We start from the raw sequence: 27,403 nt of genomic DNA, 5'->3' as shown, positions 1-27,403 counted from the left end.
GGGCCGATCTTAAGCTTCCAAATCATGAACTGATAGGGGACGGGGAGGATGAAACGGAGAGAAAAATATAAATTAGGACCTTATAAAATACCCAGGCCTCGGGGCAACTGGGTGGCTCAGTCGGTTGAGCGTCTGACTTCCGGTCAGGTCATGATCTTGCGGTGAGTTTGAGCCCCGTGTCGGGCTCTGTGCTGACAGCTCGGAGCCTGGAGCCTGCTTCGGATTCTGTGTCTCCCTCTCTCTGCCCTTTCCCCACTCATGCTCTGTCTCTCTCTGTCTCTCAAAAATGAATAAACATTAAAAAAAACCCAACCCAGCCTCAACTCCTTCCTCCTGAGAGTGCTGGCCTAGAAATAGTTGTGCGCGTACTTGTAACATGTAAGAGGCGACCCAAAGCTGTTGACGTTAAGGTGCAGATGGCCACATCCTTGTGGGTGGCGGTGGCCCCCGCGAAAGCTCCCCAGCCTCCCGCAGTCTGTGACCCTCGCGTGGAAGCTGCGGAATTAAGGTAGACGCCACTGGCTGTACGATGCGTGGCAGAGCTCGGCTGGGGAAAGGCGGAGTCTTCGATTCCAGAAAGAAAGCTCTTTCTGGAAAATGCCATCCTTCGACGCAACGTTCTTATTTTGGAGGACATCAAAGGCCGGAGGCAAAGCCAAGGCTTTCGTTTTGCCGCACCGCGTGCATGTGAGAGCAGGACCAGGTGGATGGACGCCCCCCACCCGCTTTGTAAACACGGAGGCCGAGTCTGCAAATCATTGGAGGCTTTTTAGCAACTTTAAGGCTCATCCTCAAGTCCAGTTTATTTGACTCTCTACCGTTGGTAGATTTCTGGTTGGAGACCATGAAACGTACCTAACATTAATTTCTCAGCTATTTCACTGGTCCGCTTTCCCAAGGTGTCTGCTTTCCTCGCATGCAGACGCGGTTACACTGAAGGTCGCCTGCACAGTGACTCGTGAAGAGCTCCCTCTTCCAGAGCTGGGACGCTTGCCCAGCGGGTCTCCAGGGAAGGAGCTGCCCCAAGGAACCACAGCACCCCTCCCTGCACCCTCCTGCTCGGCTGCCACCTTGGCCGCAGGCTTTGGATATGCTTTGTCCCAGTGGAATGAGCTCTCCAATCACCAAGCCTCAGGGCGTGTGCTGGGCCTTTCCGGTTCTTCACCAGGAAGCTGGTCTGAGAGAGTTTTGCCCACCTGGAGAGAAAGGGGAGGTAAGAGGTGCAGAGAGGAGGTCTGATGGCATTGGAGTCTCGCCCCTCCTGAGCTTTGATCCTGTGAGCTAAAAGGGCAGATTCCTTCTTGCTCAGGCTAGCCTGATTTGGATTCCTAACACTCATACTTCTCAAACTTGAGCTTGAAAACCTCATTTCCCCTCAAGTAAAGGGTTTTACACAAGCATGCTGATTCTTTTGAATAATAAAAAAATTTATTTTGTAAATCAAATAAGCACTTCCCAGGTTGTCTATACAAACCCAATCTTGGGGGTATTAGATTTTCTTATAATACACCAACATTACCCTATACAATTGGAGGGAGTAACAGTTAAAATACAGCGCACGCACAGGTTGCTCTAGTTCTTCTCCATTCATTGAAAAATCTGAATGAGAAGTAGGCACACAGAAACAATCACATATTTTACTTTAGACAATAAAGATATTATACCCACTCTACAATAAAATGGAATTGAGTGTTTGCTTAAGTGACGAAAAGGTTAATAAATGATTTGGGTTATAATCAGAGGAACGGGAGTGTAAATCTTCAGCAGGACAGGTATTTTCAAAATAGAAGCGCAACGAAAGGCTCGACATTCCCCAACACAGAGAATACAGAAGGAATAGCTTCCGCTTAACACGTTCTTGCTCTAGTGTCAGAAAAGCTGCAAATCTGATACACGTACGTTAAGGCCGAAGTTTCCTAGACGGGGGTCCTAGATTCGTTCGCAAAGGACGGCGACAGATTCGACGGAGCATGGTGGGGTGGAAGAGAAATGCTGGGCCGGTGCTGACATGGTTAATGCACAGGCAGAGGCGGGGACGGGGAGGAGGCCGAGAGACACAGAAGCGAGGCTCCTGTCACTAAGGGCAGCTACAAAGGGAAGGGCACGAGCTGAGCCGGGGCCAACCCAGGCAGGGACATGTTCGCTGTGGCTCAGGGTGTTTATTTTTAGAGTGTTCCCGAGACAAATTCCAGCGAGATGTCTGGTTTGAGTCAAGCCTTTCTTCTCGAACTTGACTTCTCAACTGAGGTCCTTGGCGTACTTGAGGGAAAAAATGAATACATTCGGATTTGGTTCTGTTAGAGACGAAGCTGGAAAACCGGCCGAAGGGGTAAGAACGGCCCCGAGACCAAACTGCTGTTTCCTGGAAAGAACCGTAGAGACAGGCAGGTTTTGCTTACTAATGGAGCAGGAAAGGAGTCGATTTGGAGTTTAGGTTCTTAAAAAAAAAAAAAAAAAAAAACAAACCAGGGCAGGCGGGAGGAGGAGGCAGGAACGCAGAGGCAGCCTCGAAGGAGACGGAGCCTGTCCATCCGATGCCCTGCCTTGGGCACGCGTAGCTCAGGCACCTGTACCCACAGGGGCGTGTTGGCAGCTCTCAGCTCTGGTTAACTCCCCAGGGCCCGGACACGAGCTCCCTGCGAGTTGGGTCGGGCATCCTCCCCCTTCCTGAGATTAGAAATTAGGCGAAGGCCTAAATCCCCAAGTGATCTGAATCCCTCCGGGCCAGGCTAGTTCAGGGAACGGTCACGCTGCTCTCAGAAGCCTGGGCCAGCCAGCAGCGGGGAGGGCATGCTCGTGTTTCTGGCCCATATGCTCTTCCCATAGAAGACCTCTGACCAAAGAGAACACGGTCCCGAACCCTTGTAACCTCCACGGACGCACGCAACCCGAGCCACCCAAAGGCGAGTCCGTTGTTCCCAAGGTTGCGGGGATGGGGAGGCTGTCCTGTGCTGCAAACGACGCCAGAGCACAATCCAAGGCCCCGGATCCAGGGCCTGACGCAGCCCACTACTGCAAACAGCGGGGATGGCACTTGGAGTACTTTCTGGCAGATGAAAGAGTGTCACCCCACTGAATGCCACTTAAAAACATATTTTACCGGGAAGTAAGGTCACCTCACTTGTTTTTAACCTACACGAGTTACTGTTTGCTCTGAAACGTAACTGCCTACAGTGCTTGTGCCTCTTGGGGATTCTTTTAATTTTGGAGGAGTGTCTGCGCTCCAGGCCCTCTCTCCAAGTTCTTATTAACGAAAGTTGTATCTACATTAAGTAGTGGCAAACGTGGTCTTAATGGGATGTCATTTACTTAAATCTTTAATAATTAAGGCAATTGCTAAATGTGCAGTATTTTCTGGGGCTCCGTCCCTGAAAGGGGAAGAACGTACTGCCACAGTAGTTTATGGAGCAGTTGAGAGAATTCTGGATCAAGTTGAAAACGATTACATTACATTCACTTTGAAACTGATACCACCAATGCCAAAGTACTTGATTTTCATGCTTATTTGGAGTTCAGAATCTCTGTGCTAAACCCATGTTTTGACAAAAGACAACGATTTACACTTCCTGAAGTTTCGAAATGACATCCAAAGGACAAAGGTAATTTGTCTGCCAACAGTGACGGTGGGTGATTTATTCCACCCGTTTGAGCGACACTTGTCTTCTCCACCGTACCAGGTCGTGTGCACACGCGTGTGGAGAGAGATGGAAAACATGGTCTCCGTGTCCTCCTTTTAAAAATGCTTCTCCTCTCCCACATCAGTCATTCAAATAACATGAGAACGTGCTTCTCTAAAAGGACCCTGTCAGTATCTAGGCATTTATTTGTTTTAAAAACCAGAGGTAAGGTAGTAGTATAAGAAAGTCCTGAACAACCAAACGAATAGACCCAGGTTTGGACGATGAGCTAGCATGATGGTTCTCTAACTTCCAAGCATATTCATTAAAGAAAGACTTGTGTAAAAAGTGCATCCGCTATCTAAAGATCTAGATACTGCTGCAGAAGGAAAACTGAGTGGTTCTCTTGCATGCAAAGCAGATGAAGACCAGAAGGAAGGAGACCATGTTGCACAAACTAGACTTCCATGCCGAGAATTAGCGCGTTTTCTAGGTAGGCAATGCCACAAATGGGAGTTACCTTACGGTTCTCACATCATGGAGACTTAAGTGAGAGGGTGGGAGAGAAACCTAGCACTCTGGGAGGTAAAAGAGAGTCCCCAGTACCATTACAAAACTTCGTTAGGCAACAAGATTTTCTAGCTGGAAGGCACGTAAAAAATAACCATGACAATAACAAAGACAATGGAAATGAAGAGGAAAAAAATCTGCTTTGGGTGGACAGGAGAGGGGAATCATTAAGACCCCAAACAACTGGGCCTGAAACACAGTTACCCTAATGTGGGGACTGGCTGATGGGAAGGACCGGGTCCTCAGGTAAAGAGGATTTGGTGCTCTTGGTTCAGTTTCGGTGATTCTTCAGCACTTAGTGAAGACGCTGAGACCCCCACGTCCTCTGACAAAAGATTTAAAATTGTGGAGAATTATGCAAATATTTACTGTTGATATGTCCCACAGGTTAGACCAAGTTCACTGGTCCAGCTGAGCGGGGTCTCCCACACTTTGTCCACCACCGCTCAGCGTTACAAAGCCAACTAGACAGAAAAGACGAAAGGAACAATTATGAAATTCTTGACTCCTTTCCTTGGTCATATGTCCATAATCTGCATAAAATAAATAATACATGTTAAATCGAAACCAGGGTTAAAATCTGGAAATGGGGGAGGGGGCGGGGAAGGACAGCAGTCTGGTTTTCTTAAGGCAGAACGATAAGGATTTCTTTAAACAGATACTTTATTACATCCACAGGCGATAAAATCCCAGAGCTACTGTTAGGCACGTAAATACAGACCCTGTAAGAAAAAAAAAAAAAAAAATCGAGCATAGTATTAGTTAACAGTTACTTAAGGAACAACTTTTCATTAAGAAAACACAGCTGTTTATCCACCTACCCACCAAGCAAAACAATGAACAAACGCAAGAAACTCAGATCGTCTGCTAATGTGCCATATTCCACGAGACACCTGCCCACGACAACACTCCACTACTTGGGGCACCAGGGTGGCTCAGGCACTTGAGTGTCTGCCTTTGGCTCGGGTCAGGATCTCATGGTTCATGAGTTTGAGCCCCACATTGGGATCGCTCCTGTCAGTGTGGACCCTGCTTTGGCTCCTCTGTGCCCCCCCCCTTTCTCTGCCTCTCCCCTCCTTGCACGCTCTCAAAAATAAATATAAAAACGTTAAACAAAAAAACCCTCCACTCCTTCAAATCATCATCTTCAAAGTACAAATTATCCAATATTCAACAAAACTTTTTAATGAAAGCTGAGAATCACCGAAATTCTGTGGTCACAAAATACATGTATATTACAGGGACACACCCTTTAAACCTTCATGAACAAAATTCCACTTCTAAATGCTTTAGCAACTTGAAATACTGATTAATCCAAAACGTTAAACAGGAGTTGCAACGGATGGCTAATTATATTCACACGTGAGTCTTCATTTCCTCTTCGGGCTCAAAAATTACAAAACCAAAATAGCTCCTCACAGGGAGTGGGACCAACTGAAGCAGAGAGATCACAGTTCAAAAGCCTTTTACTCCATCCATAAAATGTTCTATCTTGAATTTCACTAAAAAAGTTTTCAAGTAAGTAACGACTGTTCAATGAGAGTAACTCAGAAAATTTAAGATTCTGACCATCGTAAAGCACGTCGCTATGCTACTAAGGGGAAAAAAGGCGAATTACGGTATGATGATCCACCTATTAGAAATTGTAAGGTGCCTTCTAATTTCAGAGACGTTAAAATGTGAAAAAAATGTGTTAGAATCAACAAAGTGCGCATCTTTGACTTATTTTCTAAATTCTATGTATTTTCAGCTGTTCTGAACGACTTCGGCACAAAATAGCTTACCTGCTAAATATTTAATGTTATCAAGCTTGTGCGACTCCAGCATGGTTTTGAGGCCAGCGACCTCAGTGTCTATCTTCCTGTCGGTCTGGGTGACAGCCCGATCTTGCTGGGCATGCTTTTAAAACAGAGAGTCACAGCATTAAACCAGCTGGGATACCTCTGTCCCCATGGCTCCCTCCTAAGGACCCTCCCCAGCAGGGTGCAGTCAGAGAGAAAGCTGGGGTAAGACTGAGGAGACCTGAGCTTTGGTCTCTGTTCTTCTATCCTCACACTATGTGCACTGATCAGGGCCTTTAATATTCCTGTTACTTTATTGTAAGAATACAGTATACAATACATACAACACACAGAATATGTACTGACTACTGATGTTACTGGGAAGGCTTCCGGTCAACAGGAGGCTATTGGTGGTGCAGTGCTCGGGGAGTCACAAGTTATATGCAGAGTTCTGATGCATGGGAGGGTCCCTAATCTCCCTATCGTTCAAGGATCACTTGTAGTTCCTTATGGCTAACAATTCAGGGAATGAGTAAGGAAATAAATGCCTGGATGAGTAAAAAATATTCTGGAGGAATATTCTATTCTCTGATGGAAGTGTCTTGTGAGTTTCAGAGGTCCCAAGTAACATAGGAGGGGAAAAAAAGTAATGCGTGCCCTAAGTTCAAAAACAAAATAAAAAATAAAAAAATCTCCATTCCTTATTCTTCAGTCACTGAGATTTAAACTTCCATTAAGATAATCAAACTTCTGGGTGCATACCCCAAAAACTGAAAGCAGGGACTCCAACAGGTACGTGTCCAACCACGTTCATAGCGGCATTATTCACGATGGCCAAAGGACGGCAGCAACCCAAGTGTCCACTGACAGGATAATGCAAACGTGGCACGTCCATATAATGGGGTATTATTCAGCCTTACAAAGGAGGGCAATTCTGACACGTGCTACAACACGGATGAACTTAAGGGCACTGTGCTGAGTGAAATAAGCCAGCCAGTCACAAAAGGACAAACACCGTATGACTCCACTTCCATGAGGTCCCCAGAGTAGTCAAACCCATAGAGACAGAGAGTAGAACAGGGGAGAAGGGAATGGCGACCTAGCGTGTAGCAGGTGGTTTCAGTTCTACAGGTGGTCAAGAGTTCTGCAGATGGACGGCAGTGATGGTTGTGTCATGATGTGGATGTACCTAATGCCATCGAACTGTTCACTCAGAAGTGGTTCAGGTGGCGATTTCATGTGTACTGAAAAGAAAACCCCTAGGACGCTGAGCCTGCGTGCATCCTCCCTATGACACATCACGAATGACAGTAACCATGTGTGGGATGAAGCAAAGGTGGACACAACCATCAAGGAAAGTCAGTCTCATGTCTTACCAATGCCACCATTTCTGTCCTCATTTCCAGCAGCTTCCTTTCATTCAACGAATACTGAAACAAACATGTAACCCAGGTCAGATTCTGATTTATTCCTTTCTCCCTTTCCTCCTTCTGCATTCTCCGTACTTCCAAGAACACAGAACACTAGAGATCACCTCTGCTGCTAGCCCCGCTCTTGTAGATGCGTTTGCTCAACTTTCTGATTTCTAGCCACTCACTGCTTCAGTATCTGGATTCCTTTCATCACCCTGTCACCCCCTACCTCTCTCCCCTGCTTCTGTGCTCGCTTCGCTGTGATGTCATTAGGCCCCTCCCACTAGGGGACCAATCTGCATGGCTGCTGAGTCAGATGCCTTTTGGTTGTGAGAGGGTTGAAAAAAGTGGGGAAGGATGTAGTTTGGGAGCTATCCCTTCACAATTACAAAATTGGTCACTAGCTGAGGCTTAGACAAAGATAGGAGTTTTATAAAGTTGGGGGGGAAAGTAGTTTCAAAGAATATTATTCTGTGACGCACATGTTGCCTAAAGATACAATTTAAGTACATTGATACAAGAAATGCACAAACCATCACATGTTGGTTTTAATTACACAACAACAACCCACTTGGGTGTTGTCACAATCCAGTGTTAATAAAGGAACAGACTAGCACTACCCAGAATCAAAATGGTATCTTGCCTTTGGCTATTAATGCTTATGCAAAGATTTAGTGCAATTTTGTTGTCATTGAGACCAAATTCAGACATACCACCTTAGCAATGGGCATTAGGATTTAACTGAGTTAACGAAAACCTATAATTTAAGTGAAAAATTAGCTTTTAATTCGTCACTAAATTAACATTGTTATAGGAGAGAAAATCAATGCTCTAGTATCTAGAAACGTTCTAGCTATAAAATGTTCCCCGGGCAATACCAGGGGGATAGAGTATAAAAACAGTGATGCCCAGAAATGAAAAAAAAAAAAAAAAAACCAACAAAACCCAAAACCCCAAATCAAGGAATAGCCTAGGACCAAAGACTGCTCATCGCCTCTTTGTATGTCAAGGTTTCAGAAAAGGAAAGAGCTATGCATCAAATCACCACAAGAGGGCAGGGTGGATTGGATCTTTCTGCAAACCTTGGGCTCCAGTCTTCCCTAAGTCAGTCTTGGCTAAACAGAAAAGAAAAGCCTAAATCTTGACATGGCCATGGATTTTAGAATAACTTCTATGGGATTCCATCTTCCTGCACCCCAAAGCAGTTTATAGGCTGTACTGCTTTTGAAACTGGCTGGAAGTGCCACCAGTTATATCTTTGAATCAGCATTATAACTTTAATTTTATTACTATTATTTTTTAAGTAGGCTCCACGCCCAATGTGGGGCTTAAACTCATGACCTTGAGATTAAGGGTCGCATGCTCTACTGAGTCAGCCAGGCGCCCCAGAATAACTTTATTAAACGAGGAAAGGGAGGGTCAAATAACTCATCTTCCCCAATGCACACTGAATCCACGCCAGCTGCGAAACAGTATATACGGTTGTCCTGCATTTCAGAGTCTTCTAAGTTAAGGATTACTGAGAACCATTTCTCAGCTGGGCTAATAAATCACATAAATTCACTGGCTTTAGCCCATGTTTATCAATCCCATACCTTCCCATCTCCTAGATGTATTTCTTCCCCACCTGGTTAGCTATGGGCTAAATCAAGTGCATTCAGATTTTCTGCTAGGTACATAACCCATAGGGACAAATGTAATTAAAAGAGTTTCTCTTCTTCTAGAGACTAATTGTATGCTAATGATTGTCAACTATTTTAGCGGGAGGAGGTGATTTAATCTTCATGGTTGAGACGTGTTTTTTAAGACAAGAAAGACAGGTGACATGGGCCTGATAATTACTTTGGACAACAAGGCTCAGCTCAACTCTTGAAATCCAGACACAGTTCTAAAATAAAGTTAAGTACCTATTTGCATTTGAGTACTGGCTTCATTTATCATCGCAGCACATTTTGGTTACAGACTGTGAAAAACACGAAGTCAATGGACAAATGTGCATACTCAGTTTCTACAGGTGTACCCAGTTCTATTTGTGAAAAATGCTTTGCACCCCGTATTTCTCATTATCCTAAGAATAAAGACACTATCTAACTACTGCTATCAAATTGAAATAAAGCCTGAAGAAGATGGATGGCTTAAAAATCGCCAGAGGCAACTCAACATGTATCTTTATTAGAACATATTCACTGAAGCATTACGTACAATCACTGAGACGTGGAAGAGGTAAGTGTCCACTGATGGGTGAATGAAGAAAATGTGGTGCATATGGGGCGCCTGGGTGGCTCAGTTGGTTGAACATCTGACTTTGGCTCAGGTCATGATCTCACAGTTCGCGGGTTCAAGCCCCACGTCAGGCTCTGTGTTGACAGCTTGGAGCCTGGAGCCTGCTTCAGATTCTGTCTTCCTCTTTTTCTCTCTGCTCCTCCCCCACCTGTGCAATCTCTCTCTCTCAAAAATAAACGTCAAAAAAAAGAAAAAAAGAAAATGTGGTGTGTGTGTGTACGTATATATGTGTGTGTATGAAATATTACTCAGCCATAAAAAGAAGGAAATCCCGCCGTTGGGAACAACATGGATGGACCTCGGGTGATTAAATAAGAGAAAGACAAATACTGTATGATCTCTCTTACATGTGGAATCTAAAAAACTGCCCCCAAACCAAAAAGAAACCCCTCAAAACCTGAGCTAACAGATAGAGAGACCAGATTAGTGGCTGCCACAGGTGGGAGCTGCAGGGTGGGTGAAATGGGTCAAAAGGTACAGACTTACAGTCGTAAACACTGTAAGTCCTGGGATGTAATGTAAGGCATGGTGACTACAGGTAATTGTACTATATTGTATATTTCAAAGTCGCTAAGAGAACAGATCATAAAAGTTCTCATGGCAAGAAAAAAATTTTGTAACAATGTATGGTGAGAGATGGTGACTAGATTCACAGTGGTGATGGTTTTGCAATGTATACAAATATGAAATCATTATCTTGTATGTCCGAAATGAATATAATGCTGTATATGTCGATTATAATATAATAAACTTTTCAAAAAGTATTACTGTGAAAGTTCTGAGGGGGGAAAAAGTACTTATCTGCATCGTGTTTGAAAAAAGCAAGGGCAGCAGAACTGTATTTCCAGTTTTCTTGGGTCCCCGTATGTGATCCCACAAATTGCTGTATGAGTGCTAGTCGGCTTACTTACTCTAGTATCTTTTTTGTAACAAATGTATACAACTACTTTTCCTAATTAAAAGTTTCAATTTAACGTAACTTAAAGAATCGTTTAGAATTTGCATTTCAAAACTATGCAATAAAGTCATTAAGATGTCTTTATTAAAAAAAAAAAAGACTATGCTTTGGATTCTGCATCTCCCTCTCTGTCTCTCTCAAAAATACATAAACTTAAAAAAAAAAAAAGCTTACATGGAAATATTTTTTTAATCCTGAATTTCAGTGTAGAATTTGATATTAATAATTTAATATTCAAGACAGATCATCAACTTAACTTTTGAGAAATCAGGACCCGTGGAGGTTTAAGTCAGATTAAATAGAGCGAGATTGAGTTTGGTTTCTTTGGTAACATCTAAGTAACACACAATTTAGTCTCTCTGAAATAAGATTCAAACTTGATTTGACCAAGATTTTAATTAAAAAAAAATTTTTTTTTGAGATTTTTTAAAGATTTTGAGTAATCTCTACACACAATGTGGGGCCTGGACTCGTGTCCCTGAGATCAAGAGTCACAGGCTCTACGGACTGAGCTAGCCAGGCATCCCTCCAAAATTTGCATTTTAATGCCATTTTGGAAAGCATCAAATTTAAGTTGTAAGCCAAAAACAGAATTAAAGCGAAAACTGCCTACCAACAATACCTGGGTAAGTGTGTGACAGCACTGCTGAGCTGTAAATAAACTCAGACCTGACCAAGTACGCATCCTGCGGAGAAATGAATTCGCACTCGGTTTTTAAAGAAAGGACATACCAGTTCCTTCACTCTGCTCTTTTCTAGATTGAACTCTAGTTTGGTATCTGTCCGGACCTTGACCACTTCATCCTAGGAGGAGGGCAAAGAAAGAAAGAAAGAAGTCCACAGTGAGAAAGGGGAACCTTGGGGTGCGAAGCCTAGAATGGTGACCCTGCTGGTTCTCTCCTGAGCCAACGGCTGAGGCACGGGGCGGGGCCAGGGGCTCTCAGAGATACGGAGACAGGAGGACCGTCCCTGGCCAAGCCATGGCTGCACTCAGCCCTGTCTTGGGAGTCCCCAGTTGTATACACAAACAATCCCCTTTTATGCTCAAGTCAGTCCAGGGGGGGTTACTGTCGCCTTTAACCTCAAGATTCCCAGTGTAATCTCTTTACAGAATTCGTGGCAAAAGTCATTCCCCGGACCACTCTGGAAAGCAGAGTTGGGCTCAAAGAAGGAAAATACTAAATTCTGGTTTAAATAAAGCCTTCTTTCTGACACTCACCAGAACCTTTTCTTCCTTAACATCCATGTCCTTTCCACTTAAAAAAGAAAAAAATCAAACAGCTGGCACAGTAAGCATTTAAAACCACAGGTAATTCTCCAAGGCCAGTCTCTTCTAAGAGAATCTAGAGGTTCCAAGTGGCTACCTAAGAATTTTTTAACCTAAAAATGACTTAATTCATCCGATTCATCCTAGAACACAATTTTCTTAACGAATTTGGTTACAGACATCGCTAACTTATTCCGTGACTATGTTCTTAGCTAAATCTTCCAATGTGTACTTCTGAGACATATTACACAAATAATTAACATAGAATTAAAGGGCTTCTGACATTATATTTATTACTACGTTTATGTAAGTGCAAACAAGAAAGCAGGAGTGAGGATCTTACCATTACTTGTTGTTTTAACCGATGTAGTTCGAGGTTTATTTTCTAAAAACACATTAAAAAAAAAAAAGTCAAGGGTACGCTTAGAAGGTTAGAAAAAAAATACACAAAACTTGGTAATACACACATCAGGACACGTATGTGCATGAGTTTTCCTGATTGTTTTCTCATTGAACACGAACCTCGCCGCATTCAGAATGAAATGTGACCCGAACAGCCCCCGCAGCAGAAATCTGTCAGGCCAGGAGGGTAAGACCACGCGTGTGCCTATCTTGAGATCAGTTTTAATTCATTTCAAAAGTTACATAAAATCAATAATGCAATTGTTTTCAACATATATGTTTGCCTCCAGAGGCCCTGCTTTCTTTAATACCTCCTTCAACTTTGAACAAATTCTGCCTTCAAACAAGCTGATTTCAAGGACAAGTGTGAGAGTTTCAAACTTTACCATTTTCTAGCAAAAGAAGGAATCTTTTGCTAGAAGCCTTCTTACAAGACTAGGATGAACCGGTAATAAATGGACTTCCTCTACGGAACTCTAACGAGGACTGAAAACAAAAGGAAGGATGCAAACACAGCACGGGCCGCACTTTACAAACCACGGGATTCTTTATAGCACCACTTGGTCAAGAGAACCCAAATTTGGAAACAATTTTAATATGCACTTGACCCTTGAACAACGCAGGTGTTAGGGGCACTGACCCACACACAGTTAAAAATCTGCATATAACTTCTGACTCCCCCAAAACTTAACTAATAGCCTACTGTTGACTGGAAGCCTTACCAGTAACAGGACACATATTTTGCACGTTATATTATATACTATCTTCTTACAATAAAGTAAGCCACTGAAAAGGTAATGTTATTAAAAATCTTTTAATGTTTATTTTTGAGAGGGAGAGAAAGAGAGAGAGAGAGAGAGAGAGAGAGAGAGAGAGAAACAGTGTGAGCAGGGGGAGGGGCAGAGAGAGAGGGAAACACAGAATTGGAAGCAGGCTCCAGGCTCTGAGCCGTCAGCACAGAGCCCGACATGGGGCTCACACTCACAAGCCGTGAGATCATGACCTGAGCTGAAGTCGGAAGTTGAACAGACTGAGCCCCCCAGGTGCCCCAGAACAGGAAATGTTGTAAAGAAAATCCTAAGGAAGAGGATACACATTCACTGAACTGTGTAAGTGGACCTCTTCAGTTCCAACCCACGTTGTTCAGGGGTCAATCTCCTGTACGTCACAGGAAAATAATGTGGCACATTCACATGACCCTACAGACAGTGGACAAGAGCAAAATCTGCTGCTGCAAGCCACAATGGATGCTTCCCCCGGATGAGGTTCTGGAAAAGGCAAAACTGGCCAACGGTGCCACAGGCCAGGCTAGTGGTTTCCTAGCAGGGTGGGGGTCAGCAGATTTCTGGGGTCCCAGTAACATTCTACTTCTCGACCTGACTGGTAGCGGGCACCTGGTGAAGACACGTCTATCGTGCACTTTGTCTCTGCGTGTTGGGTCTCAATGTCTCGATACTATTTTGTAAGGATGAGGGGCTCTTCAGTGTTACCTCATTTTCTGCTCTGAGGGCTGAAAATTCACTCTTCTCCAAAATAACCATATCTTTTTTCACATTAGCAATCTGAGACATGATTTGCTGAACAGTGATCTCCTAGGAAGAGAGAAACAAAACATATCAATAACCTGGGCGGGCCTGGGACGTCCGCCTCCTACCTGGTATCATCTTTGCGAGAAACCAGAAGAACGCGGACGTGAGAAAAGAAGCGCAGCGAGGCCATGCTCTATTAATGAGGAAAGGAAAACGGTAAAGACCAAGTCCAGTATCATCATCAAGCATGCCACGGTTAGAAGGGTGGCAGTCTGAGGGCCAGCGGCTCACGAACACGCCGCCACAGTGCTGGCCAGATCGCCATTTGTTGCGTATGGTTGGTGGACTGCCACAGTCTGTTTTCAAGCATAGTGAGTTTTCCAGCACGATTCTACAACAGTGGACAAAAGAGCTTCAAATAAATATTTTTTATGCCACTGGAATCATTCGCCTCTCAACTACTGGTTAAAAGTACCATATGCCTTTCAGAGGTGCCTGGGTGGCTCAGTTGGTTGGGTGACTGACTTCGGCTCAGGTCATAATCTCACGGTTCGTGAGTTCGAGCCCCGTTTCGGGCTCTGTGCTGACACCTCGGAGCCTGGAGCCTGCTTCCGATTCTGTGTCTCCCTCTCTCTCTGCCCTTCCCCTGCTTGTGCTCTGTCTCTCTCTCTCTCAAAATAATAAACATTAAAAAAAGAAATTTTAAAAAAAGTACCATATGCTTTTCAATAGAGTATTATCCAAAAATATATATCACAAATAGCATCCCAGCTTCAGACTTTAAATTTGCTACAGTGCCCCAACTAACCTGCTGCATCTTGGTGACCATATCCTTGTAGACGATATCCATATTGGCATCGGTGATCTTGACCAACGCAGAGACAGTGATTTCTGCTTGCTGGGTGGTAAACCCTAAGCGAACACACACAGACAGTCACACTCTGGAGACTCCGTTTGTCACAAAACAAAACAAAACAAAACCCAGAAAAAAACCCTTCACAGAAAGGGAGACAATGCAAAGAAAGGGAGAAAGTGAATTCAGAAAGCCCAGTGTGGCAGGAGGTGAAGAGACCAGAGACTGTGATGTGTCTGTCACTCTGGACAAGCATGACACATCGGAGTCTATTTCCCCAAGTAAGATAAAGGGTTGGGCTGGTGTCCTCTAACATCCCACCCAGCTGTCAAAAATCATGTTTCCAGAGAATGTCTCATGACAAAGAGGAAGCCTGAAGTGTGGGGTCAAGGGAAGGAAAGCAAGACTCAAAATTACAGATGCAGTTTACTGCTTTTGTAATTTAACAAAGACCCTAGGTAATTTTTCTTTTTCTCTGTGTGGTCTACATTTTCTAGAATGACATGTCTTCCCGAATTCTAAAATGTACATGTTAGTAAAGAATAATTTACCTAAGTAGGAAAGTTCAATTGTTTTATAACCTGCATAAATCCGTCAAATCACCGACCATATAAAGATAACTAGTAATTCAGCTGTTAATTTATTTGATGTTAAAAATACAAAATCAATCTTTTATATTTCCTCTACAGGTCTCTTGGGTTACTTGTGGAGAGGGGGCCAGGTGCTACTCAGTAAATGATACTGAATTAAATTATATAAACATCCAACTCAGCAGTGTCACTGTTTCCAATAACTGTAGACGGTAATTTACATTTCACATTGGAAATCCTAATAAAAATGTTTAAAACCAAGTCCCTGGAAAGTAATTTTTTTTCTATTAAACACTTCCAGCCATAAGAACTACGGAAGAATCTACTGATTATTGTAATTAAAGGCACTTTGAATAAAGTTATAACTGATACAATTTGGGTCAGACGAAGCATGGGAGTAAAATTTTTAAAAACCAAAGGCAAAGACTTGAAAGAAACAAAAAAGGACCTCCAAAGACCTACTCCCTTCACTTTACTCGAAATCCTTAAATTTTCAACACGTGGGTCATGTACATTTAGAAAAATCATCTAAAAGGTTACCCACCAAAATGTTAATGCTGTTTAGCTCTGGGGTATTGGGATTCAAGACAGTTTTTTTGTTGTTTCTTTTCTGCCTTCCCCATTTTTTGAAAATGAGTCTTGCAAGTTTTGAAACTTTATGACAGGTTCCCAGTTAAATATAATTAGTTTGGCAGCGATGAGTAAAAGAGAAAGAGAAACCGGAGGAGAACTTATGCTGATGATCAACTCCACAACCTTATAATTTATAGCCAGCTGTGGGAGGAGAAAGGGGTAAGAAAAAGCAGAAGTTAGGCCTAAAAACCTGCCAGGTTACCAGGTACAAATCAATGTTTTGTGAGGAGGACAGACCAATACACGATCAGGGTCAGGGAAGCTGCAAGACGGACGGAACTTCTCTCAAGCAGGAGACACAGCCGCGGAGAAGAGGACAGAGGGTGGGGTGTTCCTGGACGGGTCCTTCTGGGCCTCACCCTACGGCATCGGGGACCCATATCGCTCCTCTAAGAGGCCTTGCGCCCTACACTGCAGTGGGTTCCTCCCAACACCGGTCTTGAGAGATGCAAACACTCAGGGGTCAAGGTTTGAAAACAAGAAAAGCAGGAAGTACATCCATGGGAATAAGACACTTTAAACATGAACAATTTTTATTTATCAAAACTAACTAAATCGACTTGTATGCGGGGGGAGGGGAAGTAAACCGCACCTGTTAGCGGGACGTAGCTCTGAGGCCATCTCGAGGCCACTGCAGCTACCCTGCCACTTAGCAAAATTTGTGACGCTTCCTCACCAACCCCACGCACCTGCGTGGAGCGAAACCTCCCCATTATCTTGAACATGTCTTTTCACGTTGGGTTACTTTCAATGCAAGAACACGAGGTCCATCCAAAAAAGGAAAAAGTAGGAAGACTTCTGCTTATCAAGACAATTCTTATGCCTCTCTTCTCACTTATGCTCTTCTTTTTCAAATTCTGAGCTGAAAGACAGTTTGGTGAAAGAAAGGCCTAACGTTTCAACTCTGAGAAGCAAAGTGGTGAAAATTATGATACAGTGCTTGACCGTTTCTCCAAAGTGCGTTCAAGTACACGGTATTTCCTTTAATTCTCAAAAAGATCTTCGGAATTCTTATTGTGCTGACGCTACCGATGAGATGAAGAGATGGAAACTGGGAAGAATGACAGAGCTGCCTGGCTGTGCAGTGGGGCCCCGGGCAGAGCTTGAACCCAGAACTTCTAACTCCCCTGCCCCAGCACGGCAGAACTCACACCGTCGCGTGTCCTGGGCAAGTGAAGCACAGGGTAGCCCGGACAAACAGCCACACAGTGTAGTAAAGGGTCACAGTACAGAGAATGAGAATTGGTGTGTCCGTCTAGATGAGACAAAAAGAGAATGTGGGGCGCCTGTGTGGCTCAGTTAGTTAAGTGTCGGACTGCAGCCCAGGTCACGATCTCATGATTTGTGAGTTCGAACCCCACGTCAGGCTCACAGCTGTCAGCACAGGGCCTGGAGCCCGCTTCAGATCCTCTGTCCCCACTCTCTCTCTGACCCTCCTCCACTTACACTCTCTCCCTCTCTCAAAAATAAACATTTAAAAAATAATAAAACATAAATAAAAGAGAATGTTACCTATGTACTGAAGGCACTTTCAGTAAATGTCATATATGTTAGAGCTACCTTTCATGTTAATGAACAGCAAGAAGGGAAAATATTAGACTACTTAAAAATGCCACAAGTTAGAATTATTAGCAATTGCTGCTCAGGAAAATTTTAATTTCATAAAAGTCTTCAAAGCACACATCATGCACAGTAATAAAGCTACCCCTTCTATGCTACAGACAGCTGTCACAGGAACCATTCCTGACTTTTGCTAACTTGTGTCTAAATTTTTATCTAGAACGCTGTACTTCTAGAATGATGTTATAAAAAATACACTTCTTGGGGCGCGTGGGTGGCTCGGTCAGTTCAGCGTCCGACTTCGGCTCAGGTCACGATCTCGCAGTTTGTGAGTTTGAGCCCTGTGTCGGGCTCTGTGCTGACAGCTCAGAGCCTGGAGCCTGCTTCGGATTCTGGGTCTCCCTTTCTCTCTGTCCCTCCCCTGCTCACACTGTCTCTCTCTCTCTCTCTCTCTCTCTCTCACAAATAAACATTAAAATAATTTTTTTAAAATGCACTTCTCTCAGACAGAGAGAAAATGGGTGGGAAAAGTCTCAACTGTACCAATGAAGCGAAAATGTCCTTAAGCAAAAAATAAGAACTTAAAAAACACAGAGTGACCAAAAGATTACCTGTAGACTTAAAGTCAAAGAATAATATGAGAAATTAGATAAGATCATGAGAAGTCGTATTTTACAGCATTTTTTTTTTTCTGTGGCATTGAGGTTGGCACAAAAGGATTACCATTTTCTTCGAGTAAACACACTAAGGCATGGGTGTCAAAGTAGAGCTTCCTGTTCCCACAAGAGGTGAACTCCCTCCTTTTGTGCTCCACATCTCTCCTGTGTTCCAGCTGCAGGCTTCCAGCAGACAGGCTTAGTTCTAGAAAGGACAGGACAATAAAGCTCAAAACAGGACCTGGTGGTAAAGGAAAGCCATGAAAGAACATGGCATACCTCAAAAGCCTACCTGGTTTTTTTTATGTTTATTTTTTAAAAGTAATCTTTACACCTAAAGTGGGGCTCAAACCCACAACCCCAAGATCAAGAGTCGCGCACTCTTCTGAATGAGCCAGCCAGGCACCCCTCTTTTTTTTAAACAGCTTTATTGAGATGTAATTCACATACTATGCAATTCACCCATTTCAAGTGTTCAATGCGATTTTTACTGTAATTACAGAGTTCTGCAACCTTCTCCACAGTTAACTCTAGAACATTTCCATCATCCGAAAAAGAAACCCTATACCCTTTAGCTATCACGCCCCAATCTCCCTACTCCCTGACCCCCACGCAACCCCTTATCTACTTTCTGTCTCTACGCATTTGCCTACTCTGGGCATTTCATAGGAAGAGATCATAAGGGATGTGGTATTTGTGACTGGTTTCCTTCACTTAGGTGAGGTTTTCAAGGTTCACCCACCTTGTAATTACATGCACTTTTTATACCTTTTTATTGCTGAATCACATTGTGTTTCAGGAATATACCAATTTTTTTCTTATCTACTCATCAGTTGAAGGACGTTTGAGTTGTTTCTACTTCCTGGCTATTAGGAATGATGCTGCTGGGAACATTAGTGTATGAGATTTTGTGTAAACCAGTTTTCAATTCTCGTGGGTATATATCCAGGATTCAAACTGTTGCATCATATAGTGACTGTGTTTAACCTTATGAGGTTATGACAGGCTATTTTCCAAAGTGGCTATGCCATTTTTCATTCCCAGCAGCAGTGTCTGACGGATACAATTTCTCTACATCCTCAATACGTGAAATTTTTTTTTTATTATTATTACAATCATCCTAGGGGGTATAAAGTGGTATCCCATTACAATTTTATTATTATTTTCTTTAGATGTCTCTTCAACTATGGTATTTACTTATTTGTTCTCTATGATTAAGAGTCTGTTTCTTGGCTTATCTCTCTCACCTTTTTTCCCCTGTTTGTTTCTTAAATTCCAAATATGAGTGAAATCATAGGACTTATTTCGCTTAGCATTGTACTCTCTAGCTCTATCCATGTCTTTGCAAATGGCAAGATTTTATCCTTTATGTGACTAAATAATATTCCGATGTATATCTATACCACATCTTCTCTATCCATTCATCAGCCGATGGACCCTTGGGCTGCTTCCGTAATTCGGCTGTTGTAACTAATGCTGCAATAAACATAGGGATAGTCCATTGTAGTTTTCATTTGCACTTCCCTGATGCCTGATGTTGAGCATCTTTTCATGTGCTTAGTGGCCATTTGTAGATCTTCCTTGGAGAAATATCTATGTCCATTTAAAAAAAATTGGGTTATCTTTTTATTATTGAGTTGGTTGTTAAGAGTTCTTTATACATTTTAGAAAAAGTTCCTTATCATTTACATGATTTGGAAATATTCTCTCCCATTCTGTGGGCTGGCTTTCACTTTATCGATGGTGACTTTTGAAGCACAATAGGTTTTTATTTTAATGAAATCCAATTTATTTATTTTTTGTTCCTTGTGTTTTTGGTGTCATATCTCAGAAACCACTGGCTAATTCCAGGACACAAAAATTTACACCTATATTTTTTTCCTGAAGTTTTATAATTTCAGCTCTCATATTTAGGTCTTTGATCCATTTAACTTTTACGTGGTGTGAGATGAGGGTTCAACTTCTTTTGAGTGTGGATGTCCAGTTGTTTCAGCATTATCTTGGAATTTGTCAAAAATCAATTGGCTGAAAATATAACGGCTTATCTCTGGGTTCTCCATTATATATCACTGATTTATATTTGTCCTTATACCAATGCCACATTTTCTTGACTACTTGTAGCTCTGTAGTATAAGTCTTTATATCAGGGAAGAGTCGTCTAGTTTTGTTCTTTTTCCAGATTGCTTTGGCTATTCTGAGTTCCTTGTATTTCCATATGAATTTTAGGATCAGTTTACCAATTTCTGCAAAGACACGTGAAACTTTGAGAGAGATTGTTTTAAATCTGTATATTAATTGGGGGAGTACAAATTCAATCCATGAACATAGGATGTCTTTCCATTTCTTTTTTTTTTTTTTTTTTTTTTTTGGTTTTACTGTTTATTTATTTTTGAGACAGAGACAGAGTGCGAGTGGGAGAGGGGCAGAGAGAGGGAGACATAGAATCTGAAGCAGGCTCTAGGCTTTGAGTTGTCAGCATAGAGCCCAAAGCAGGGCTCGGACCCACGCACTGTGAGATCACAACCTAAGCCAAAGTCAGATGCTTAACCAACTGAGCCACCCAGGCGCCCCTATGTCTTTAATTTTTTAATAATGTTATGTAGGTTTCACAAAAGAGCTGACACTTGAACACAGGTTTTAACCACATGGGTCTGCTTATACACAGATTTTTTATAGTACAGTACTGTAAATGTATTTCCCCATCTTTATGATTTCCTTAATAACATTTTCTTTTCTCTAGCTTACACTATTATATGGAATAGAACACATGTCATAGACAAAGTATTATATTATACACAACTGTCTATTAGGTAAAGCTTCTGGCCAAGCTATTACCAGTTAAAGTTTCAGGAAGTCAGAAGTTAAACACAGACTTTCAATCATGTGGAATATAAGTTTTGTGGGTTTTTATGTTAAATTTATCCCTAAGTATTTTATTCTTTTTGATGCTACTATAAAGGGTATTGTTTTTTAGATTTTTTTCAGATTGTTCATTCTAGTGTAGAGTAATGCAACTGATTTTTTTTTTTTACACATTTTTAATTTTGATCTTGTATCCTGCAATCTTGCTGAACTGGTTAATTAGCTCTAATGGTTTTTTAGCAAATTCCTTAGAGTTTTCTATGTACAAGATTATGTCATCTATGAAGAGTGATAGTTTTACTTCTTATCTGGATGCCTTTTGTCTTGACCGGGTCAGAATTTCTAGTACGATGTTGGATGGATGGTGATTTGCTCCTGATCTTTGGTGGGAAAGTATTCGTCTTTCACTATTAAGTATGATGTTAGCTGTGGGTTTTTCACAGATGCCTTTCACCTTTTTATCTGAAGGGGTGCTGAATGTTGTCAAATTCTTTGTCTTTTGAGATGATCATGTGGTTTCTCTTCTTTATTTTTTTAATACGGTGCAGTACGTGAACTGATTTTCAGATCTTAAATGAACCTGCTGTTCCTGGGACAGAATCCCCTTTTGTCATGATGTATACTCCTTTCTTACATAGTGCTGGATTTGATTTGTTGCGTATTTTGCTGAGGATTTTTGTGTCTTTATCCAGAATTGGATACTGGTCTATAGTTTTCATTCTTTGTGATGTCTCTGTAAAAGCCTATCTTTAGAGAGAGGTGTCCTAACAATTTGTATATTATCTTTTCTACGAATTTCTGTGCATTTAGCCACAGATCCAACCCATTTTGTAAACTTGTTTCGAGGTTCCCTGGCTTTTGTATTTCATGAACCATAAAAATAGTTTTAAAAAATATGTAGCAATTGCAATGCCAATGAGTAATTCTGTCAAAAAGGACATTTAAACATAATAGCTCCTTACTATTACAATCATACTATAAAAAACACTTTGACAGCAAAAGAAAAAAAAAAGAGATGAACGATATAAAAAAAAAAAACCTTTCAGGGGCACCTGGGTGACTCAATCGGTTGAGCGTCTGACTTCGGCTCAGGTCATGATCTCACGGTTGGAGTTCGAGCCCCGTGTCGGGCTCTGTGCTGATAGTTTGGAGCCTGGAGCCTGCTTTGGATTCTGTGTCTCCCTCTCTTTCTACCCCTCCCCTGCTCATGCTCTGTCTCTCTCTGTCTCTTAAAAATAAATAAATGTTAAAAAAGTTAAAAAAAAAAACCCTTTCATTTAAATGTAATAAACATAGCTGTATGAAAATATTGCCTCATATTTGTCCTTGCTTTTCTACGATGCCAGGTTTGGAGAAGGGTGGTAGAAGAAAGAACAGTCACTACTCAAGAGTTCAAAGGTTTTCTCAGTAAGATCCCTAAGTGACTAGAAAGATAGTTCAGCTAATCAGCTCCTATAGTCAGTCCTTCACCTCCAAACATTTTAAAGGAAACTGCACGTAAGCAAAAGTGTGGCGTGGACAGGACCCTACAGATCTGATGCTTGTCTGTAAGCTACAGCAGTGGTTCCCACCTTGGAAAGAGGCTCAGTCGGGATCAGGTACAAGAAATCCAATAATCATTTTGTACCAAGCGCGGTTTGCAGACTGATGAAATACAAAATGCAACAGCTATCACATGTATGTGTGAGTTTAAGGGTTAAACAAACAAACAAAGAAAGGCCCTTACTTTCAGAGAACTGTTGGCCTACAGTATAAGGTCCTTGGCAAGGGGCAACCGGATGGCGCAGTTGGTTAAGTGTCCGACTTCGGCCCAGGTCACGATCTCATGGTTCATGAGTGTGAGCCCCGCATTGGGCTCTCTGCTGTCAGCACAGGGCCTGCTGTATTCCCCTCTCTCTCTGCCCCCCCCCCACTCATATTTTTTTCTCTCTCTCAATAAATAAACTTAAAAAAAAAAGGCATTGGCAAAGCATACAAATACAGAGCCTGTCCTAATTTAGCCCACACTTGCCCTTTCAGATTTCTTTCCAGCCACTTAAGCTATTCCGTTTCCTGCACTTACATAACCTTGGTACTCCAACCTTAAGTCTGCTCTGCCCCCCTTTTTCAACTGGTAAATTTTATGAAACCTTTTTACGCTTTTTCATTTAATTTTACAATCTGCTAAGCACATACTAAGTTCCGGGCAGAGCATTACACTACTCTGTATGGTTCTGTCTGCTAGTTCCACCCAGGGCAGGGGGCAGCCTTGATTGCTCCTTATCTGCGTTCTCAGCCCAGTTCAGACAGCTCGATCACAGCACTCCCTGTATTATTCCCACATCTGTATCATCCATTAGTCCAAACATCCCAAGAGCAGCCAGTCTTAGTCACGTTCGCGTTGTTAGCATCTAGCAGAAGGCCTGGCATGCTGCAGGCCAGAAATAATTTTTTTCTTTTAATGTTTATTTATTTGAGACAGAGAGTGTGAGCAGGGGAGGGGCAGAGAGAGAGGGAGAGAAAGAATCCGAAGCAGGCTCTGCACTGTCAGCACAGAGCCCGATGTGGGGCTCAATCTCTCCTGAACCATGAGATCATAACCTGAATGGAAATTAAGAGTTGGATGCTTTAACCGACTGAGCCACCCAGGTACCGCCAGAAATTTAACTGTGCTGAACTGTCCCATGGGTCGCGAGTTGAAAACACTAGAGTCTAGAGGGGGCTTGTGAAGAGTGATGGAGTTTTCTAGTATCGAATTTCTTGTTTAACCAAGAAAAATAATCACTTGTGTGATTTAACCACCCCCCCCCCCCTGCTCACACACACACAAAATAAACTATCACAACTACTTTCGAAGCAAGAGCTAATTCCAAACTTCGATACCGCAGATTTTTTTTTCTCGTCCAAAAACAACTTATTTCGGTCGCAAAATATGTACTGCCATCTGAAAAGTGGAGAAAAGGACTGGCCACTTGTCACTTGGCAGGCCAACCTCTGCTGACAGAAGCTGCATGTCCTGTCTTCTGTCAAAGGGCAGAGCCTGAGGACGACCAATATTCTGGCATGTGGAATACCTCTGACTCATTTTTTCTCCTTTATGGTGACAACACAGTGAGGCCCAAGAACTGGGAACTCCTACCAATAACCAGGAAGCAAGTAAAGGGAGCTATGCTACAGTGTCATGTGGAATTCTCCTTTGGAGGGACCATCAGGCTATCAAAAGGATATTAAAAATACATACATAGGGGCGCGTGGGTGGCTCAGTCGGTTAAGTGTCCGACTTCGGCTCAGGTCATGATCTTGCGGTCCGTGAGTTCGAGCCCCGCGTCGGGCTCTGTGCTGACAGCTCAGAGCCTGGAGCCTGTTTCAGATTCTGTGTCTCCCTCTCTCTGACCCTCTCCTGTTCATGCTCTCTCTCTGTCTCAAAAATAAATAAATGTTAAAAAAAATTTTTTTTTAAATAAAAAAATAAAAAAAAATAAAAATACATACATAAGCAGCCCAAAGTTGGCCTTGAACAGAGGAGGAAGCCAGGCACAAACTTCCTATTCGTAACATCCTCAAGTCTCAGTAGCTCTGGTACTGAACACAGCATGAGGCTGGAGGCAAAAAGGACCAAAACTTATGCTGCTAGTTAATGGGCACACACACTCCTTAAGTGTGTGTTGTCTATTTCCCCATAGTTAGGCATCCGTTCTCACTGTGAAGAATGAGATCCTTTGAGACTAACCCAATAGGACCTCCTTCTTGACACACTCTCAGAAAACTGATGAGAAAAGGCTCTTCCCCTTTGCCCCAGCATCTTGAATTATGAAATGAAAATAAATCACAAGTTACGAGCCTGTCAAAAAAAAAAAAAAAAAAAGAAAGAAAGAAAGAAAGCAAGCAAGCAAGCAGCAAAAGCACTGAAATAAAGACCAAAGCCATCTCTAACTCAGAATTACTGCAGGACACTGACAGAGTTCACGACTCTTTCTCCACCCTTTATACACAAAGCTTCCTCCCTTCACTTTCTTCCTCTCCCAATCAGTTTCTCCCCCAGCCACAGGCATTCTCAAATTTTAGATGCGGTCAACATTCACAGGGCATTTCTACTGAGAAAAACGTAATAAATAAATAAATAAATAAATAAATAAATACCCATCAGTGTAGTTACTGATGGCTACCGACTCATACGTATAGCCCACCCAAAGTGATATTTTTGCCCTTTGCTAATTAATAAAGATGACCACAAATGATGGATCTAATAATCAACCATTTGCTGCCTAGTAAACTGAGCCTGTTTTTGGACTTCCCTAATCTTTATGCAGGGCAGTGACTGCCCTCACCTTCCAGAATTTAATCAAATGCCACCTTCTGGATGAAACCTATTCTGATAACCCCATTAAATCCATAGCTGGAGGCCCCCCTCACTTCTAACCCTTACCACCTCTGTTTTTTTTTTCCCCTACAGTATTTGCGTACGTATATGTAAATTATATGTGTATGTGTAAGTTAAAGCTATCAAGCCGTATCATCTCCTCTGCTAGAGTGAAGATCCGAGATTTTGTCAATTGATACATCCCAAGGACCCAGAAAAGTGCGAAACACAGAACAGGCAACTAGTGGTTAAGGAGTTAATAAATCCGTTAGAGTAGGGGGGGCACGGGGGGGGGGGCGCCTGGGTGGCTCAGGTCAGATCTCACCGTTTGTGAGTTCCTTGGGAGTCGGGCTCTGTGCTGACAGCTCAGAGCCTGGAGCCTGTGTCCGATTCTGTGTCTCCCTCTCTCCCTGCCCCTCCCCCGCCCACTGTCTCTCTTAAAAATAAATAAATTGGGGCGCCTGGGTGGCGCAGTCGGTTGGGCGTCCGACTTCAGCCAGGTCACGATCTTGCGGTCCGTGAGTTCGAGCCCCGCGTCAGGCTCTGGGCTGATGGCTCAGAGCCTGGAGCCTGTTTCCGATTCTGTGTCTCTCTCTCTCTCTGCCCCTCCCCCATTCATGCTCTGTCTCTCTCTGTCCCAAAAAATAAATAAACGTTGAAAAAAAAAATTTAAAAAAATAAATAAATTAAAAAAAAATCCATGACAGTCGTAAATAAAATGGTAATAAGCTCGCAGACCCCCGCAGCCGCCCGCACCCCAGGCGCGACAGGACGCACGAGTCAGCGGCGCCCACGCGGCGGCTCCCCGCAGTCCGGAGCACCGACTCCCCGCCCAGCGCGCGGTCCTCCCCGCAGCCCGAGCCAACAGCGCGCCACACACCTGGTGCCCGGGACTCCGCGTCATTCGGCTCTTCCCGGCTGGCCAAGGCCAGGCGTCCGGGGGTCACCAGGGCAGGGCACCACACAGACCTTCGTCCCCACGCCCCAGCAGAGGAGCCCGGCGACCTCTGCACACCCGACCTGTGGGTGGCCGAGCCTCCCCCCTGCCCCAGCTCGGGAGGTTAAAGCCAGAGCTGCCCCCGCATCCCGCGGCCGCGCGGCCCTCACCTCTCCTGGAGGAAGCGACGGGGGCCACCCGGCCTAGGCACAGGTGGAGGAGGCCCGCGGCCGAGGCGACGCCCGGGGCGAGGCCCCGCAGGCACCTCCCAGCGCCGCCGCGACCGGCCGGGGGCACGGAGGGCCCCGGGCGCGAGCGCTCCCGCTCCGCGAGGGGCCGGCGCGGGGAGGCGGCGGCGGCCAGGCGCGGGGAGGGCACGAGCAGGAGGAGGAGCAGCGGGGAGGCACGTGACGCTCCGCCGCGGGCCGCCGGGGCGCGGGGCCGCAGCGCCCCCAAAGCCCCCGGCAGCGCGGACAGGCAGTGGCGCGCCGGGACGCCGCGGCCACCCGGGCTTCCGCAGCGGCCGGAGGGCAGGAAGAGCAGAAGCCGCCGGCGGCCCGTAGGGCGCTTCGGCCTCCCGCCGCTACGAAGCGCACTCCATCGCCACGGCGGTCACCGGCCCGGGCGCGCGCTCATGCCGCCCCTCGCGCGGCGCCGGCCGGTGTCAGACTACAGGAGCGAGCGTGGGCGGCGGCCTCGACCCGCCCTTTCCTGCCGGGCTGCCGGGCTGCCGGGCTCCGGACGCGCGCCGAGGCGGGGCGGGGCCAGGGGGCGGGGCCGGGGGCGGGGCACGGTCGCAGGCACCGCGAGAGTGACTTGCCCCGGACCAGCTCAGTAGGGTGGAGGCGGCGGGCGCTACGGGATCTGGGTTGCCTGCCGGGCTGCCACGATTTGCATATTCAGTGTTCTGGTGTCCTTACAAAGAAATTAATGACCCCGGCGCCCTTCAGAATCCCTTGAAAAGTCCCCGCACCACCAGGCTGCCCTGGTCATTTTTTCTGGCCGAAGTCCCCCAGCGTGTGGTGTGCACGTTAAGGAATTAACAGGGCCGAGGGAGCGGCGCTTACTTAGTCAATACATTTTAAAGGATAAACTTAAGAGCTTTTGTTTTCGGATTAGTACACAATCTGGGGAATTTAAAACGTGGGGTTTGT

General features: G+C 44.1%; 1 protein-coding gene across 1 annotated transcript; it reads right to left on the bottom strand.

The window, feature by feature from the left end:
* Positions 1–1,406: 1,406 nt before the first annotated feature.
* On the bottom strand, positions 1,407–27,146 carry MCUR1 (mitochondrial calcium uniporter regulator 1). Its single transcript, XM_030317044.1, has 10 exons — positions 27,109–27,146; positions 26,420–26,844; positions 18,179–18,316; positions 14,628–14,731; positions 13,781–13,882; positions 12,232–12,273; positions 11,354–11,425; positions 7,345–7,398; positions 5,972–6,086; positions 1,407–4,909 (listed from the first exon to the last, which is right to left on the bottom strand). Exons 1-10 carry the CDS (start codon positions 27,144–27,146, stop codon positions 4,854–4,856), a joined length of 1,146 nt encoding a protein of 381 aa, XP_030172904.1. The 3' UTR covers positions 1,407–4,853.
* Between the last annotated feature and the right edge of the window lie 257 nt (positions 27,147–27,403).

Source organism: Lynx canadensis, chromosome B2, assembly GCF_007474595.2.
Source record: "Lynx canadensis isolate LIC74 chromosome B2, mLynCan4.pri.v2, whole genome shotgun sequence".
Taxonomy (NCBI): Eukaryota; Metazoa; Chordata; class Mammalia; order Carnivora; family Felidae; genus Lynx; species Lynx canadensis.
This window is presented reverse-complemented; position numbering and strand designations above follow the sequence as displayed.